Source organism: Nerophis lumbriciformis, linkage group LG04 (assembly GCF_033978685.3).
Source record: "Nerophis lumbriciformis linkage group LG04, RoL_Nlum_v2.1, whole genome shotgun sequence".
NCBI lineage: Eukaryota > Metazoa > Chordata > Actinopteri > Syngnathiformes > Syngnathidae > Nerophis > Nerophis lumbriciformis.
Window position 1 is genome coordinate 1,510,037 of NC_084551.2, and position 19,964 is coordinate 1,530,000.

At 42.1% G+C, this 19,964-nt stretch overlaps 1 protein-coding gene across 1 annotated transcript in view; it reads right to left on the reverse strand.

Moving 5' to 3' along the window:
- LOC133594517 (cell adhesion molecule CEACAM5) overlaps positions 1–19,964 on the reverse strand; it is a 63,167-nt gene that overhangs the window by 42,953 nt on the left and 250 nt on the right. The window contains exons 2-6 of the mRNA XM_061947329.2: positions 19,629–19,922; positions 12,494–12,775; positions 12,156–12,419; positions 6,726–7,001; positions 2,273–2,524 (exon numbers count right to left, since the gene is read on the reverse strand). Coding sequence (XP_061803313.1) covers positions 2,273–2,524; positions 6,726–7,001; positions 12,156–12,419; positions 12,494–12,775; positions 19,629–19,922 — 1,368 coding nt within the window. The remainder of the gene's footprint in view (positions 1–2,272; positions 2,525–6,725; positions 7,002–12,155; positions 12,420–12,493; positions 12,776–19,628; positions 19,923–19,964) is intronic.

Genomic DNA, 19,964 nt, shown 5'->3' on the forward strand with positions numbered 1-19,964 from the left:
AACTTGAATGGTCTGAATGAGTTGAAATGGTTGGTGTTGACATTTTTCAAATCGGTCGCGAAATTTTGAAGTAGTAACATGTTGAATTGAGAAATGGTGTTACGAAATTCCTGGAATTTTGGGAAAACTTCGTTTTTTGGTCCTGATTAAGACGAATGTTTTGACGGTGGAACGGTTGAAATGCGTTGAAAAATGTGTAAGGAGTAGTCGCCAGAAAAAAGGGTGGAAATAGAGCTTTGGAAAGCCAGGAATCATGGAAAATCCTGGAATTCTTTTGAACTTGGAAAAACTGTAGTTTCAATTTCCAGGATGGTGGAATGTGCTGAAGGTGGAATGGTTTGAATCGGTTGAAAAATGGGGAAATGGTCATTTTTCAAAATTTCACCAATTCATTTTGAATGGGAAAAATGTTTCGGAAAACCTAGAATTCTGGGAAATCTGGGAATTTTTCAAGGGAAAACCCGCGATTCCAGAATAGGCTGAACAGTTTGAAGTTGGAACGATTTGAATCGGGAGAAAAATGTGGAGGGTAGAGCACACCAAAATCTGGAGAAGAAGAAGAAGTTTAACTAGATGAGGCAAGTCCTGAAGAAATTGTGTGTGAATGCTCCAATGCTGAAGTTGAACTGAAATCCTGGACATTTTTTTAGAATTGTTGAAGGAGAGTACACAATTCCCAAACAGACTGGATATTTTGAAGTTGGAACATTTTGAATCAGATAAAAATGTGGGAGTTGTGGAACTTTTAAGAATTTTTGGGAAATTTCCATTGATTTCAATAGGAATTTCCCCCAAATTTGGGAATTTTAGAAAAATCAGGATTTATTTTGGGAAAATGGTAAACAACTTGAATGGTCTGAATGAGTTGAAATGGTTGGTGTTGACATTTTTCAAATCGGTCGCGAAATTTTGAAGTAGTAACATGTTGAATTGAGAAATGGTGTTACGAAATTCCTGGAATTTTGGGAAAACTTCGTTTTTTGGTCCTGATTAAGACGAATGTTTTGACGGTGGAACGGTTGAAATGCGTTGAAAAATGTGTAAGGAGTAGTCGCCAGAAAAAAGGGTGGAAATAGAGCTTTGGAAAGCCAGGAATCATGGAAAATCCTGGAATTCTTTTGAACTTGGAAAAACTGTAGTTTCAATTTCCAGGATGGTGGAATGTGTTGAAGGTGGAATGGTTTGAATCGGTTGAAAAATGGGGAAATGGTAGTTTCTCAAAATTTCACCAATTCATTTTGAATGGGAAAAATGTTTCGGAAAACCTAGAATTCTGGGAAATCTGGGAATTTTTCAAGGGAAAACCCGCGATTCCAGAATAGGCTGAACAGTTTGAACAGGGTGTCGTTGTGATTTTCGGTGAACATTTCTGCCAAAAGTTTGCCCATGTTTTTGTTACTGTACGGTCAAATGTAGGTAACAAGCTAGTCCATATAATTCTGCAGAACAAAGAATCCCACGCGCTGGTGTCTAAGTCTCTATGCAGAATGTATTGCGGTACTTGAAAGTACCAGTAGAGGGGTGAAGTGAATTAATAAACTCATATCATGTTTTGCTTAAGGTGAAGATTTACATCCAACTTGGAGAAGGCGAACCACCAAGTTTAGTTAAATAATGGTATTTCAGTTTGAGCACATAATAAAATAAGGCCCCTTAGTTTGATATTGGATTGGATTACTTCTCGTAGGAAAAGAGGCTCTACTTGGCACTTCGAAATGCAAAAGTTATAGCCCTATCCTTGAGAGGAGACTACCTGTCTAGCTCGAAGCCAACATTTGAGTTATGACTTAAATCAGTTGTTTTTCAGACATTTTCACATGAACGTCTCCTTACATGGTCAGGTTGTGCTGTCCTGACTTAGCACACACCCAGACAGAGAAAGAAGGAGTACTTGGAAAGCCAAGTGTGAGGTGTCTAAATCCGAGGTGGTACTTGGTGGAAATAAGTTTGGGGGAAACAAATCATGTTTAAGACCTTCTAAATACAATGTTTACAATATGAGAGACATGAAATACCACTCGTAAGTCATCTTTAGACTATTTTGATTGAATACAGCAACTGATTGAGACTGAGCCAATCAGTGGCTCTGATACTGAACAGCGCACTTTGATTGGTTTGGTCTCATCTCATGGCAAATGCGATTGTAGTATTGGTATTTTGTGCGCATTTACCCCTTTTAATGGTGAATATGGGCAAAAAATAAGCTTTAAAAAGTTCGAAGCGACGGACGACTGTAACACTTTGTGCAGTTATTCCACCCCCCTTCACTTACTCAGAACAGTGAGCGTGTGGTTCGCCGTGCTGTTTTTCCCTGTGATGTTGTTGAAGGCCATGCAGGTGTACGTCCCGCTCATGTTCAAGGCCAGCGGTCCAGTGTGATACACCGAGGTGTTGGCCAGCACGGTGTTGTTGAAGTACCAGGTGTGCTGGCTCGGAGGGTGGGAGCTGCTGGAGCAATTGAGCATCACCGTTGTCCCGGTCAGGCCCATGGTGGGCGCCGTGATCACTGGCGTGTACGGGCCGTCTGCCAAACAAGCCAAAGGTTACATTTGTGCCTAGTGTAGTACAATTATGTTCGAGCAAAAATACGATTGTTTATGAACAATAACTGATACATTATTTTGGGGATAGTAGCAAATCACTGCATATTAGCATTTTGCTTTACGGTGGATAAAGAACCCAAACCACACAAAAGATAGAGTCAAAATACAAATGCTCATTGTCGTTTCTCTACTGGATATCATTTTTCAGCAAATATTGACCTTTTCTGGCATTACTGCTCTCTGTTACAGCAAAAGCCCTATTGATTTTGATCAATACCTGAGACATTATGGCTGAAAATGTCACCTATCCAGCAGTGACACGTTCCAATCAACATATTACCATACCTGCCAACTTTTGAAATCAGAAAAACCTAGTAGCCAGGGTCCAGGGGCCGCAGACCCCGGTAGGTCCAGGACAAAGTCCTGGTGGGGGGTTCAGGCTTCGCCCCCCGACGCAAAATGATTATTAGCATTCAGACAGGTTAAAATGTTGCTAAAACCATCACTTTTCTATCAGTCACAGTGACTTTTCAAAACAAAAATATTACAGCAAAAATCATATGGGTTGATTGACATGTTTATTCTGTAAGCTAACTTCAATAGTTTGACATTATTTTGACAGTTAATGCCAGTTATCCTGTCAACCTTTCACAAGACTTCAATTTGTTCATTGAAAGTATAAACACTTTTTACAGTAAACAAATGGTAAAACAGTACTAAACAATTCCATTAAAAAAAAAATTGGTGTCATTATTAACTTTCTGTCCAAGCTTGTATAATCTACTGCCTTGTTCAATTGTAAAAAATATTCTGTGCCTAAAATTCACATTTCTATCACAATTATCATACTGTAAACATGGTAAGCTAACTTCATTAAAATTAATAGTCCTGTCAATAGCATGGAATTACAATTCAAATGTAGTTTTTTTGTAAGCCTTTCAAAAGAATTCAAAATATGAAAAATTCATGAAAATTAATTGAAGCCATCAGACACTTGAAAAGTGGCACATCACATCTCTAATGTAATCATTTGAACTTTTCAACAGAAATAGCACTGCAAAAATATTAAGGACATACTTCTGTATTTTGGTAGTTATGCTGTCAACATTTAACAAGATTTCTTCAACTTGGACTTGAAAGCATAAATAGTATAAACACTTTTAACAGTATAACAGTACTAAACAATTCCAATAGATAACATTGGTGTCATTACCTTTTTGTGGCTAAAATCCGAAAAACGTTGAAAGTTTTCCACTTGTATCGCTAGCAACGGCATTAGACTTGTGTTTTTTTGTCCCAACGTGGTCTTTTACATCGCTCATTCCTCCGTGTCCGATCGAAAAATCTTGTCTGCACAAGGTGCAATTCGCGTAGTTTTCACCCTTTTTGGAACGGATAATTATTCCCGGATAGGCTTTTGAATATTCTTCACGGAATGACTGCAGTTTTCTTTTCGGTTTAAGACTCGTTTGCGATTTTTCTCCGGCTGATTCCATGATCGTTCGCTCGTTTGGAAACAATGGCAACTGGTGCCTCGTGCTTGGCAGCGGTGCTATAAATAGCCTCGCGCATGGCATTCGGAATGGCTCGATAGGAAGTTACGGGAAGCAGTGTCGATTGTCATTGTTGTTACGCGATTTCGTGAATAAAACTTTTTTTTTAATATTTTTTTTAATTAATGAAAAACCGTATTTTTTATCACTGCAACCATAACCCGGAATAGGTTGATGAAAACCGTACTAATTACGGGAAAACCGGAGTAGTTGGCAGGTATGTATTACATTCTCTGGTACCATTGGATCTGGGTTGGTTGATTTTGTCCAATTCCCCACCAAGAATCAATGGCGTATCTACCTCTGCTCCTTTTCAACTTTCAGCGGGTCACCACTTTCAACGCATCATCATATTACAGGCATATTTGGTGCGATGTTGATGTTGATTTGGAAATGTATTTTCCACAAATTGCCATCAAAAAGGAACGAACGGTTTCTGGTACTTTACCACCTCTCAAACACTCACCATGTATTCATACTTCATGACTTATTTATGAACAAGAACCCTTTTCATTTTGAGCAATACCTGACTTTTGTTGAATACTAACTACCTTCTACTGGTAACAATTCTGCTTTGCATTTTCAGTCAGTAAAGGTTTATGTTAGAGCAAGACCTGTATTGATTTTGAGTGCCACCTGATGCATACCTTTGTCCATTATACTACAAAACCCAAAACCAGTGAAGTTGGCACGTTGTGTAATTGGTAAATAAAAACTGAATACAATGATTTGAAAATCCTTTTCAACTTATATTCAATTCAATAGACTGCAAAGACAAGATATTTAATTTTCAAACTGAGAAACTTATTTTTTTTTTGTAAATAATCATAAACTTAGAATTTAAAGGGGAACATTATCACAATTTCAGAATTGTTAAAACCATTAAAAATCAGTTCCCAGTGGCTTTTATATTTTTCGAAGTTTTTTTCAAAATTTTACCCATCACGCAATATCTCTAAAAAAAGCTTCAAAGTGCCTGATTTTAACCACCCGTCCATTTTCCTGTGACGTCACATAGTGATGCCAACACAAACAAACATGGCGGAAAGAACAGCAAGCTATAGCGACATTAGCTCGGATTCAGACTCGGATTTCAGCGGCTTAAGCGATTCAACAGATTACGCATGTATTGAAACGGATGGTTGTAGTGTGGAGGCAGGTAGCGAAAACCAAATTGAAGAAGAAACTGAAGCTATTGAGCCATATCGGTTTGAACCGTATGCAAGCGAAACCGACGAAAACGACACGACAGCCAGCGACACGGGAGAAAGCGAGGACGAATTCGGCGATCGCCTTCTAACCAACGATTGGTATGTGTTTGTTTGGCATTAAAGGAAACTAACAACTATGAACTAGGTTTACAGCATATGAAATACATTTGGCAACAACATGCACTTTGAGAGTGCAGACAGCCCAATTTTCATCAATTAATATATTCTGTAGACATACCCTCATCCGCGCTCTTTTCCTGAAAGCTGATCTGTCCAGTTTTGGAGTTGATGTCAGCAGGCCAGGGAAGCTAGGGTCGATAGGGGGTTTAGCTCGCTCGTCTGCGGGAACAAACTGCCGCCATTGCTTGCCGTGCTAGCGAGGTCCTTTGTCCCTGAATTGCTCACACACTCCGGCAGATTCAATGGGGGTCTGGCGGCAGATTTCTTTGACTTTATGGTTGGAAATGCATCTGCTTTGAGTGTCGCAGGATATCCACACATTCTTGCCATCTCTGTCGTAGCATAGCTTTCGTGGGTAAAGTGTGCGGAGCAAACGTCCAATTTCTTGCCACTTTGGCATCTTTGGGCCACTGGTGCAACTTGAATCCGTCCCTGTTGGTGTTGTTACACCCTCCGACAACACACCGACGAGGCATGATGTCTCCGAGGTACGGAAAACAGTCGAAAAAACGGAAAATAACAGAGCTGATTTGACTCGGTGTAATTACAGTACTCCCACCTTACATTCCTCAGGGACATTTGTATTAGATCTTTTAAGCAGGTGTTTTTTGTTTACATTGTTATTGCCTTCTGGTTAGCTAATATTTGGCCTGCAGGTAATAGTCACTTTTCCACCCCTTTATATATTAGGTATAGTTGTAAGCCTAGTTGTTAAAGTGCACATCATTAATGTTAATTAAGCAATATGTATGTAAAAAAATATTGTATTTCATATGTTCATTTTTTATTTTTTGCATTCATTTATTTATTCATATTTTTTTTTATCTTGTTAACTATTCTGATTGTTAATTTGCTTTCTTTAAGTAAAAAAAAGGTCAAAGACAAAGCTATTCGGTTTCTTGTGAGTATATACACTTCACTGCCGATGTGGGGGGGCGCCACCTAAAATCTTGCCTAGGGCGCCAGATTGGTTAGGGCCGGGCCTGCCCCACGCCTATTGCTTTTGAATGATACGTCGCACATGACAGTTGGGGTTACATTTTCTGGCACCAGAGCTATTCTGGAACAAGCGCTCTATCCATTTTGAGCAAAACATTGCAGAAGGGCTGACGTTAGGTCACTATTGACTTTCAGTTTTCGGGTTAAGAAAACCATAGGACAAATACGTTTGCAGTTTGTTAAGGCCAAAGGTCATATGAGACGTGTGAAACAAATGTATAGTATAGTTGGATACTCACAGTAGACCTCCACAGTGTAAGGGCTGCTGGTCATGTTGCTCACAGCGTTAAAAGCTTGACACTGATAGTCCCCAGCATCCGAGGGCTGGGCGGGGTTGAGAGTCAAGGTCTTGTTGTCCATAGCAAACAGTGTGGTGTTGTCAGCAGACACCGGGTTACCGTTCATCCACCACTGAATGAGGTGAACCACGCCGGTCACGTGACACTCGAGGGCCAAGTTCTGCTGGGCGATTGCCGGTCCACCCGTGTGGTTGACCATGACTGCTGTTATAGGCGCTGTGGTTGGATAATTGTTGGTTATAAAACAGCATGAAGAGGATATGATGAATAAATAGAGGTCATTAAAAGGTTACTATTGTCAATTATTCTGTGAACAGGCCTAAAATGGCAAAGCTACACACTGTTCCTAATTAAAATCAATTTTTACAGTCATACAGTGTACAGAAGGGGTCTTCAACGTTTTCCAGGGCCTAGCCAGGGTACAGTGAGCGGGGTGGCCATGCCACTGCCATTTATCAACTAAAATACAGTGCGTTGAATCAATGGTTACATGTAAAGACATTTAAATTTGTTTAAAAAATTGTGGGGGGAATTAAAAAAAAAAAAAGTATATTAATATTTATATACTATAAATATATCCATCCATCCATTTTCTACCGCTTGTCCCTTTTGGGGTCGCTGGAGCCTATCTCAGCTGCATTCGGGCGGTAGGCGGCGTACACTCTGGACAAGTCGCCACCTCATCACAGGGCCAACACAGATAGACAGACAACATTCACACTCACATTCACACACTAGGGACCATTTAGTGTTGCCAATCAACCTATCCCCAGGTGCATGTTTTTGGAGGAGGGAGGTAGCCGGAAGGCGGAGTACACCCTGGACAAGTCGCCACTTCATCACAGGGCCAACACAGATAGACAGACAACATTCACACTCACATTCACACACTAGGGACTAGAGATGCGCGGATAGGCAATTATTTCATCCGCAACCGCATCAGAAAGTCGTCAACCATCCGCCATCCACCCGATGTAACATTTGATCAGAACCGCACCCGCCCGTTGTTATACATCTAATATAGACGATGCAAGGCATTAGTGAGGTTATAAAGCTTTTGCCTGTTAAAGAAAGGAGACTGATCCAATGCAGCAGAGACATTCGCGTGCCACGCTGTCACGACCCAGACGCACACCAGTGCGCAATCATATGGGAGCCGCGCTGAGCGCACCTCCAAGCGCGTCTCGCTGCCGGCGACGGCCGGGTATGGGCCCGACGCTCCAGCGCCATCCATTTTCAGGGCTAGTTGATTCGGCAGGTGGGTTGTTACACACTCCTTAGCGGGTTCCGACTTCCATGGCCACCGTCCTGCTGTCTATATCAACCAGGGTGAGCCCCACCCCTTTCGTGAGCGCACTGCGCGCGGCGTGACCCCTGTTACGCGCCCCCAGCAACAGGGGTGGCGGGCAGGTAAGCTGCGCGGGCGGAGCGCGCGGAGTGACCCCTGTTACGAGCCCCCGGCCACGGGGGTGGCGGGCAGGTAAGCTGCTTACCTGCTGCGCGTGACGCCGGCCGCGGCGAAGGCAGACGAGGCGGGGTGTCGGTGCGGTGGGCGCGGTGGTGACCCTGGACGTGCGTCGGGCCCTTCTCGCGGATCGCCTCAGCTACGGCTCCCGGTGGGGCCCTCTCGGGGGAAGGGGCCTCGGTCCCGGACCCCGGCGAGGCGTCCCTTCTCCGCTCCGTAAAAGTGTCCATCTCTTTTTTTTTTCTTCTTCTGTTGTGGCATATGCAGCAGGTGCCTGCTCGTTTTTCGTATGTGGGTAACAACATTTAACTATGTATATATATTTCCCAATTGGTTGAACTGCCACCCGCCTGAATCTATTTAAAATCTAATTTTTTTTTATTTCAACCGCCCGACCCGACCCGCGGATAAAATCTAATTTTTTTTAATTTCATCCGCCCGATCCGCGGATAATCCGCGGACTCCTCGGTTGTGCCCGCAAACCGCGCATCTCTACTAGGGACCATTTAGTGTTGCCAATCAACTTATCCCCAGGTTCATGTCTTTGGAGGTGGGAGGAAGCCGGAGTACCCGGAGGGAGCCCACGCAGTCACGGGGAGAACATGCAAACTCCACACAGAAAGATCCCAAGCGCAGGATCGAACCCAGGACCTTCTTATTGTGAGGCAGACGTACTAACCCCTCCACCGTGCTGCCGTGCTCTCTATATTATATATAGAGAGATGTAAATATACACATATGTAGATATATATACATGTATATATAGATTTTTATAATATCTTTATATAATATATTCTGAATACATTTATAAATAAATAAATAAATATACACACTCTATATATAAGGATATTATTACATCAAATATATTCCAAACACATTTATAAATAAATAAATATATATACAGTATAAATATACAGTTATTGTTTAAAAACATATACATTTGTTAAATTTTGAAATAAATAAATATAAAAATACATCTATAAATTTCAAAATGTAACATATTCGAATGTCTTTAAAGAATAACATTATAATATATATATATATATTATTTCACCCTCACCTATGAACCCACGCCAGGAAACCAGCCAAAAAAGAACAGAAAACGAAACGACATCATCTGGTACAACCCCCCATACAGCAAAAACGTCTCAACTAACATTGGACACAAATTCCTCAATCTGATTGACAAACACTTTCCCAAAGACAACACCCTAAGAAAAGTATTCAACAAGAACAACATTAAATTGAGCTACAGCTGCATGAACAATATACGACAAATCATCTCAAACCACAACAAAACAATTGCAAATGAGCCGTCGGCCCCCGGACAGAGCGACTCCAAAACCAACAAAGGCTGTAACTGTCGAAAGAAACCTGATTGCCCTCTCAACGGGGGGTGCTTACAAACATCAGTTGTCTACCAATCTAAGGTAATACGCAAGGACATTAACACATCCGACACATATGTAGGATTAACCGAGGGAGAATTCAAAACCAGATGGAACAATCACAAGGCTTCTTTCAGGAACCAAAACCTGCGGAATACCACAGAACTCAGCAAACACATTTGGGACCTCAAAGACAATAATGTTGAATATTCAATAACATGGCAAATTCTTGCATCCAGCACACCTTACAATAGTGGTAATAAAAGATGCAACCTATGCTTGAAAGAGAAACCAAGAAAAACCGCGAATGATTTACAATTTAATGCAGAGAAAAGACGTTTGCAAATATGCTGTGATAAACTGTACTACTGTCTACTTTTTTATTTTTAAATTTGTTTATTGTATGGTAATTCTTTTTCTTATTCTCTACATTTCTCATACTGGCCTTTAAATCCAATTAATATTTTAATAAGTACATTATGGCCTATAGTAGTTTGAACTAGGGATGTCCCGATCCGATATTTGGATCGGATCGGCCGCCGATATTTGCCAAAAAATGCGTATCGGCAAGGCATGGGAAAATGCCGATCCAGATCCAGATCTAAAAAAAAACTCTGGTCCGTGTTTTCCAACGCACCGATTTAAATAATACATTCCACTTTTCTGCTGCTCCCTAATTTTCGTTTCGCATTTTCCAGCACACCTTCAACACATCCACAGGTCTGTGGATTCTCACGCAGTTGCTTTTAGCTGCTGGCATTACACGACAGGCTCTTCTCACTCTTTCCTGTGTATCCCTCTCACAGACAGCAAGCGCACCTTCTTACACACGTCACATACTGTCACGTCATACGTCACATAGGTATACGTCCTCTCCCAGCAGAGAGGTAGCAGCATGGCTAACGTTAGCTGTGATGCTAGCGCAGCCGTGTGACCAACGCTCCCTCTAAGGTGCTCGCCTGTGCAATTGCGCACTGTTTAAGCGTCCTCTGCGCATAGCAAATCTATGCCACGCACAACATCAAATAAAAAAATAAGCGCATAACAATTTTCGACACACGGACACGACAGAGAAAACAGTTTTCGTCATCATTGTTCAAATATTGTACAGTCTGTTGAGACGCTTATCTCCATTCGGTGCCACACGTCCGCACCATCAAAATGCAGAGGCAAAAATGTCCACAACACCGTATGAAAAAATTAGTGATTTTTTTAGTTGTGATTTCCTTCTCTGCATGAAAGTTTAAAAGTAGCATATATTAATGCAGTATGAAGAAGAATGTTTTAACGTAGACATGCAAGCCTTGAAAGAAAATTTTGAAAATCAAGACTACATTTCCTGCAAATGGGTGCATTTCTACCCTATATTTTAACTTTAGATTTATTCTCATATCAAACTATTTTGGCTGTCTTTTTGACACTTACATCCGGCGCCCCCCTCCACACCCTGGATTATAAATAATGTAAATAATTCAATGTGATTATCTTGTGTGATGACTGTATTATGATGATAGTATATATCTGTATCATGAATCAATTTAAGTGGACCCGACTTAAACAACTTGAAAAACTTATTGGGGTGTTACCATTTAGTGGTCAATTGTACGGAATATGTACTTCACTGTGCAACCTACTAATAAAAGTCTCAATCAATCAATCAAAACACATAGAATCATCATACTGCTGTGATTATATGCATCAAGTGTTCATTCAAGGCTATGGCAAAATATCGAGATATATATCATGTATCGCAATATGGCCTTAAAATATCTCAATATTAAAAAAAGGCCATATCGCCCAGCCCTAGTTCAATGATGCCATTTCTGTTTGTCATGTATAATTTTGTCTATTTTGTGTTTATCCTTGAATAAACAGGTCAGTTTCTTGTTACCAACCATTGTGTATTATTCAAACTCCCCTAATTCAGCTGGCTAGTTGTTATCAAGAGTACTAAAACCCTTTTCAACATGATTCTGACAACTAAGTAGGCTAAATAACTTTAAACTTTAATACATGCTCGGATAGGCCAGTATCGGTCAGTATCGGTATCGGATCGGAAGTGCAAAAACCTGGATCGGGACATCCGTAGTTTGAACAAATAACAAATAACAAATAAAGGCTGAAGAAAATATGAATAATTGAGTATGTAATATATATATGTTTTTTTGGTAAGATGACATTATTTGGCATTAGGAAAGGGACAAGCGGTAGAAAATGGATGGATGGATGGATGGATGGAACAAATGAGTGATGATATTCAAAGGACGTCCTAAGGGTTGATACAATAACCAAAAAGGTAGAGGGTGTCAACAAGCCTCTGGTAAGTCCCGAAACTAGTTTTGTAATGTAGGCCCGCATGAAACCACAAGTCTTTGTGTGTGAGTGGACAATAATAACAGAACAAACACGTGCTATGAGGGCTCTCTGTCCTCAAACTGAACGGTCAAGGATTTTGAGGTATGAATCCATGCAAACAAAATACAAAACATTAAATGGTGTTAAATACAGAAACTTTACCCATGATGCTGATCATTGCACTTGCAATGTTGAACCTCGATGTGACGCTGTTGTGGAGGAGACACTTGTAGTCCCCCGAGTGGTTCTTTGTGACGTTGCTGAGTACAAGCTGTGGGTCAGAGTGGGAGATGTCCGTCCCGTTCATCAGCCACTGGATCGTTGCCGTGGGCTTGGACTCGGCCGAGCATGACAGGGTGACGTTAGACCCTGTGATGTGGGTGTACTTTGAGGGGCTTACTGACACTTGTGGGTTCGTCGGACCGTCTGTGAAGAAACAGAGAAATAGTCTTTTTTCTGGGACAGCCACGTACATTTTCTATGTAAATATCAAAACTTACAGCTGATGTTAAAAAGGACTTGTGAACTGATTCCTTGGCTGATGCCGTTGGACACGTTACACCTGAACGGGCCCTGGTCGTAGCGGGTTACTTGGGCGATGGTCAGCTTGGAGCCGTCAGCGCTGATTTGAACGTTTCCGCCGGCCGTCACCTCGGAGGTGTCGTTTAGCCACTTAAACGATAAAGAAGTGCCCGTGATGTTGGTGCACGTGAGCACCAGTGTGTCGTTGAACTCCACGAGGTTGCTGCCGTTTGCAGCCAGGTTCACGCCCGTGATCGGTACTGGGGAGAAAATAGGTCCAAGATGTAAAACACAACAAGGGATAATTCCATAGAACCTGCTACTGCCTTATTGCAACACAATCTTTCACTTTGTCATCTTGGAGCCAATATTGCGGCAGAGTTGCAAGATTTACTGTACAATATTTTCTAATTAGGGAAGGTAAGAAGGGGAACCGGAGGGTGTGTTCTAACTATCGTGGGATCACACTTCTCAGCCTTCCCGGTAAGGTCTATTCAGGTGTACTGGAGAGGAGGCTACGCCGGATAGTCGAACCTCGGATTCAGGAGGAACAGTGTGGTTTTCGTCCTGGTCGTGGAACTGTGGACCAGCTCTATACTCTCGGCAGGGTCCTTGAGGGTGCATGGGAGTTTGCCCAACCAGTCTACATGTGCTTTGTGGACTTGGAGAAGGCATTCGACCGTGTCCCTCGGGAAGTCCTGTGGGGAGTGCTCAGAGAGTAAGGGGTATCGGACTGTCTGATTTTGGCGGTCCGCTCCCTGTATGATCAGTGTCAGAGCTTGGTCCGCATTGCCGGCAGTAAGTCGGACACGTTTCCAGTGAGGGTTGGACTCCGCCAAGGCTGCCCTTTGTCACCGATTCTGTTCATAACTTTTATGGACAGAATTTCTAGGCGCAGTCAAGGCGTTGAGGGGATCTGGTTTGGTGGCTACAGGATTAGGTCTCTGCTTTTTGCAGATGATGTGGTCCTGATGGCTTCATCTGGCCAGGATCTCCAGCTCTCACTGGATCGGTTCGCAGCCGAGTGTGAAGCGACTGGGATGAGAATCAGCACCTCCAAGTCCGAGTCCATGGTTCTCGCCCGGAAAAGGGTGGAATGCCATCTTCGGGTTCGGGAGGAGACCCTGCCCCAAGTGGAGGAGTTCAAGTACCTCGGAGTCTTGTTCACGAGTGAGGGAAGAGTGGATCGTGAGATCGACAGGCGGATCGGTGCGGCGTCTTCAGTAATGCGGACGCTGTATCGATCCGTTGTGGTGAAGAAGGAGCTGAGCCGGAAGGCAAAGCTCTCAATTTAGCGGTCGATCTACGTTCCCATCCTCACCTATGGTCATGAGCTTTGGGTTATGACCGAAAGGACAAGATCACGGGTACAAGCGGCCCAAATGAGTTTCCTCCGCCGGGTGGCGAGGCTCTCCCTTAGAGATAGGGTGAGAAGCTCTGTCATCCGGGGGGAGCTCAAAGTAAAGCCGCTGCTCCTCCACATCGAGAGGAGCCAGATGAGGTGGTTCGGGCATCTGGTCAGGATGCCACCCGATCGCCTCCCTCGGGAGGTGTTTAGGGCACGTCCGACCGGTAGGAGGCCACGGGGAAGACCCAGGACACGTTGGGAAGACTATGTCTCCCGGCTGGCCTGGGAACGCCTCGGGATCCCCCGGGAGGAGCTGGACGAAGTGGCTGGGGAGAGGAAAGTCTGGGCTTCCCTGCTTAGGCTGCTGCCCCCGCGACCCGACCTCGGATAAGCGGAAGAAGATGGATGGATGGATGGAATATTTTCTAATATCCTCGTTTTGGTGCCATTCATACAATGTAGTGTGTTCTGCTCATATTAAACGTGGTAATATAATCTAAGAAGGGACGACAATTGTCTTGGTCATCTTGTCTGCTAAATATGTAACTAGTAGCTTTGCCTGGACTTCGATTTAAACCACAAGGAAGCGCAACAATGTCTGGAATAATCCCATAATTACAACCTACTATAGACACAATTTAGGTATTGATATACTGTTATTTATTACCATAATGAAGCCTTGTTCTCTGAGCGTGAACTGCCCTAATCCAAAATGGCTCCCGAGTTGCTAGTTTTAAATCTAATCTGAAAATCCTGAACATAATCTGATACCCCTGTTTTGGTGTTGTACCTTTCAATTTAATTCAATCTGCTTCCATTTACACATGTGACGATAATACCTAAGACTGGATGGTCATTGTTTTGCTTATCTTTTCGGTCAAATATAGCTAATGTAGCTAGTAGAGACGCGCGGATAGGCAATTATTTCATCCGCAACCGCATCACAAAAGTCGTCAACCATCCGCATCCACCCGAACTAACATTTAATCAAAACCGCACCCGCCCGTTGTTATATATCTAATATAGACGATGCAAGGCATTAGTGAGGTTATAAAGCTTTTGCCTGTTAAAGAAAGGAGACTGATCCAATGGAGCAGAGACATTCAATGCGTGCCACGCTGTCACGGCCCAGACGCACACCAGTGCGCAATCATCTGGGAGCTGCGCTGAGCGCACCTCCAAGCGCGCTCGCGCCACTCAAACTGCTGCAGGCAGCTGCGTTCTATCTTGTTTTAACATCCTGTGGCACTCTTCTGGGATCACGGCGGACGAAACTGCTCATGCTCAGGGTGTTTGTGGAGGTTCGGGGGTTTTGCACAAATGTGATGCACCATGTTAGATGTCCCGGTTTTGTGACTGTCGTCGACATAAACAGCGTCGCAGCTCTTGCAAATCACGTAGCCAGCATTACTATCATCCTGATTTACAACCTCATAAAAACGAGTCCACGCTGAACTTTTCTGGCCTTTTTTTCCCCTGGTCTTTAGTATTCCCTTTTTTAGTTTGTCGCGTACCACGTTTGCTGCCGGCGTTGCCATCTCTTTTTTTTCTTCTTCTTCTGTTGTGGCATATGCTGCAGGTGCCTGCTCGTTTTTCGTATGTGGGTAACAACATTTAACTATGTATATATATTTCCGAAGTGGTTGAACTGCCACCCGCCTGAATCTATTTAAAATCTGATTTTTTTTTATTTCAACCGCCCGACCCGACCCGTGGATAAAATCAAATTTTTTTTTATTTCAACCGCCCGACCCGACCCGTGGATAAAATCAAATTTTTTTTTATTTCAACCGCCCGACCCGCGGATAATCCGCGGACTCCGCGGTTGTGTCCGCAAACCGCGCATCTCTAGTAGCTAGTAGCTTCACCTTTGATTGACAAAAATACAAGGAAGAACAACAATGTCTGGAATAATCTCATAACTACAACCTGCCATTGCTTGGTTTATCCTTATAAACAATAGACACAATATAGTTATTGATAAATTGTTATTTATAAGAATAATTGAGTAGAGATGGCCGATATCATCGGCCGATATCATCGGCCGATAAATGCTTTAAAATGTAATATCGGAAATTATCGGTATCGGTTTTTTTTTATTATCGGTATCATTTTTATTTTAAATTTATTTATTTATTAAATCAACATAAAAAACACAAGATACACTTACAATTAGTGCACCAACCCAAAAAACCTCATTCAAACAAAACACTCATTCACACAAAAGGGTTGTTTCTTTCTGTTATTAATATTGTGGTTCCTACATTATATATCAATATATATCAATACAGTCTGCAAGGGATACAGTCCGTAAGCACACATGATTGGTCCACTAATAGTACTAACCTTTAACACTTAATTTTACTCATTTTCATTAATTACTAGTTTCTATGTAACTGTTTTTATATTGTTTTACTTTCTTTTTTATTCAAGAAAATGTTTTCAATTTATTTATCTTTTTTTTTTTTTTATCTTCACCATACCTGGTTGTCCAAATTAGGCATAATAATGTGTTAATTCCACCACTGTATATATCGGTATCGGTAATTAAAGAGTTGGACAATATCGGAATATCGGATATCGGCAAAAAGCCATTATCGGACATCCCTACTTAAAACACAAGAAATCACAGCAATTCACAAAATAATCCATGTATATAGCAAACAAAACACAAACTTTTTGTCAAACTGATTTCCAATCAATTGAGCCATGTCCTCTTGAAATACCTCCAAAAGTGGCGGCCAAATTTTTCGGGAAAAGGCAAATATAGAGTTCATCCATCTTGCCATTTTCTACCGTTTGTCCCTTTCAGCAGGCCCGGCCCTAACCAATCTGGCGCCCTAGGCAAGATTTTAGGTGGCGCCCCCCCACATCGGCAGTGAAGTGTATATACTCACAAGAAACCGAATAGCTTTGTCTTTGACCTTTTTTTTTTTACTTACAACTATACCTAATATATAAAGGGGTGGAAAAGTGACTATTACCTGCAGGGCAAACATTAGCTAACCAGAAGGCAATAACAATGTAAACAAAAAACACCTGCTTAAAAGATCTAATACAAATGTCCCTGAGGAATGTAAGGTGAGTACTGTAATTACCTAACGTTACATTATTATTTTCCATAACAATTTAGCCCCCTCCACAATATTAACCCGACGTTAAAACAGAACTAGCTATGTATTGATTAGCAATTGCCGAATCATGTAACATTAGCTTAATGCTAAAAAGCCAGGTTACTATCACATTCTGTAACAGACAAATAATTTCATGTAGGCTAACGTTACCTACCTGCTAACTCTGTCTTTTCTCATTTCTACTCCTCTTCTTTTCTCTTTTTTCTTCCCTGGGCACCTGACAGTTTTGGCCGTTTTGACATCTTGTGTTGATTTTTTGATGTGGTGACGTCCAAAAAGAGTCATGATACGGGAAGGGAGGGGGCGCACTGTGCGGGGGGGGGCGTAATGTTGTAACAAATAATATTTCTATTAAATAGGCTTTACTTTGCATTTTAATTAACGTGGGATTATTTTTTGTATTTAGAAATAACAATACCAACTTTTTTTTCTTTTTTTTTTTCTCCAACATTTGTGGCACTTAGCATTTGCCTATACGGCCTATGCCACGGGCCGGCCCTGCCTTTCAGGGTTGCTGGGGTCTGGCCCCTATCCCAGCTTTCACTCAGGCGGAAGGCAGCTGGGTACACCCTGGACAAGTCGCCACCTCATCGCAGGGCCGACATAGATAGAGTTGTTAGACTTAAATCAGCACTAAGTTACTTTTCGACCTTCATAAAATATTTCCATAACTTTAAGGATGATACATGGCGATAGGTGGAATAATCCCACGAAATGCAAAAAAGACATCTGTTCGGAGCGATCCTAACCGCACAGCTCTACAATTTGCATCCCCAGAGGTCACTGCCTACGCCACTAAAGGTTGGTTGACCTTACCAATGCCAAATCCGACAGAAATGTTGTAAAATTCAATTCCATAGCGTCTTCCAGAGGTGTGGACTCGAGTCACATGACTTGGACTCGAGTCAGACTCGAGTCATGAATTTGATGACTTTAGACTCGACTTGACAAAATGTAAAAAGACTTGCAACTCGACTTAGACTTTAACATCAATGACTTGTGACTTCACTTGGACTTGAGCCTTTTGAATTGACATGACTTGACATGACTTGCTACTTTCCCCAAAACCCAAAGATGAAAAAGTTATTCGGGAGCGCTCCGTATTTTTCATTGTGTACTTGTCTATCAGCGTTGCGTGTGTCAGCTGGTGTGGTCTCAGTACAACAGCCAATCAAATTAGATCTACTTTGTTTTCATCACACAGCATTCATCCAATCAAATTGCAGGACAACCAACGAAGAAGACATGTCCAAACCACACGCCAGTGAACAAAAAATGATACCTAAAATAATTTCGTTTGGGTATAAAAATTACGAGGTGGTCAACACAAAACGGTTTGCAGTATGCAACACATGCGGTTCGAAAATTACTGATGGAGAGGCAACAACTTCCAACTTCGTCCGGCATTTGAAGTTGCACAAAGAACGGTAAGTTTTGAATGTAAGATAACGTTTATTGGCTAAGTAACGTGACTTTTATTTGCTGTGTAGTTAAATCAGTGAGGCTGTAAACTCACTGCTAACGTTATAACGTTATTGCAAACACGGGAATCTGTTGCAGTTCACTACCTTATTCATACTTTTTGTTCAGTGATTTTTTTTTAAGCAGGGTTACGTTAGTCAATATATCACACGTAACGTTAGACGGCGGTCAGCAGCACCGCGTATTTTAGCCACCTAAAAAAAGACAAAAATAGTAAAATAAAGGTCGGTTAAAATGTATACTATATTATGAATATGTGTACCGTTTTAGCTAGCTTTCTGACATACTGTTGGTTGTTTACCTCAGTGGTCCCCAACCATCGGGCCGCGGCCCGGTACTGGTCCGTGGATCGATTGGTATCGGGCCGCACAAGAAATATTTTTTTTTTCTTTTTTTAATTAAATCAACATAAAAAACACAAGATACACTTACAAGTAGTGCACCAACCCAAAACAACTCTCTCCCCCCTTTTGTTCTGGGCATTGAACATGAAGACTCTTCCTTCACTGTTCCGAGTGGCCATGAGAGTCTTGGCAGTGCCTGCCTCCAGTGCTCCAGTGGAGCGAGTTTTCAGCCATGGTGGCATCATACTACGCCCCCATCGTGCACAAATGACTGACAGACTCTTGGCTAATTTGGTCTTTTGCAAATGCAATGCAGCATAGGGCCCTGACATATAAAAAGTACAACTTTTTTGTTATGTTCACGTATACGTCATGCTTTTTCAATGTTAACACTTTTGTACAAATAAGTACATTTGCACTTTATTTTTCAATGTGTTTGTTCTGTAAAGGAATGAGTTCATGTTTAAAATGACTGGTTAATAGTGCTATTATAAAGTGCAATGTCAGCACAATTTTCTTCCCTGCAATTTAAAATGCACTTGTTTTAATAAATAAATACAGCGTTTGAAAAGCATACACAATCTGTGTTAATATATTAGTCTGTGGTTAAAAGGACTTGAAAGGACTCGAAACTCAAAATGCAGGACTTAGGACTTGACTTGAGACTTTCCAGTCTTGACTTTGGACTTGACTCGGGGCTTGCCTGTCTTGACTCGGGACTTGACTCGGACTTGAGGGCAAAGACTTGAGACTTACTTGTGACTTGCAAAACAATGACTTGGTCCCACCTCTGGCGTCTTCTTACCTTGGACTGACAGCACCAGCTGAGAAGCACCAGAAGTCACATCTTGTAGCGTGTACGTCCCAGAGTCTTCCAGCTTCACTGACGCTATCATCAAAGATGAGGTGGTTGAATTGAACCACACCCTGCCCGTCCAACTTGGGGTTGCGGTGCCATTCCCGAGAATGATTAGGACAACGAGTTCACTGTTGAAGAGCCATGCACCTGTGTTGACTTTGTTTAGGCTGGAAAATGTGACATTTTGACCCACAGGTATTGGGTTCTGAGAGGCGGATAGACCCTGGCCTTGTACGTCATCTGCAGACAAAAGGACAAACACTTTTAACAACAGTTATGATA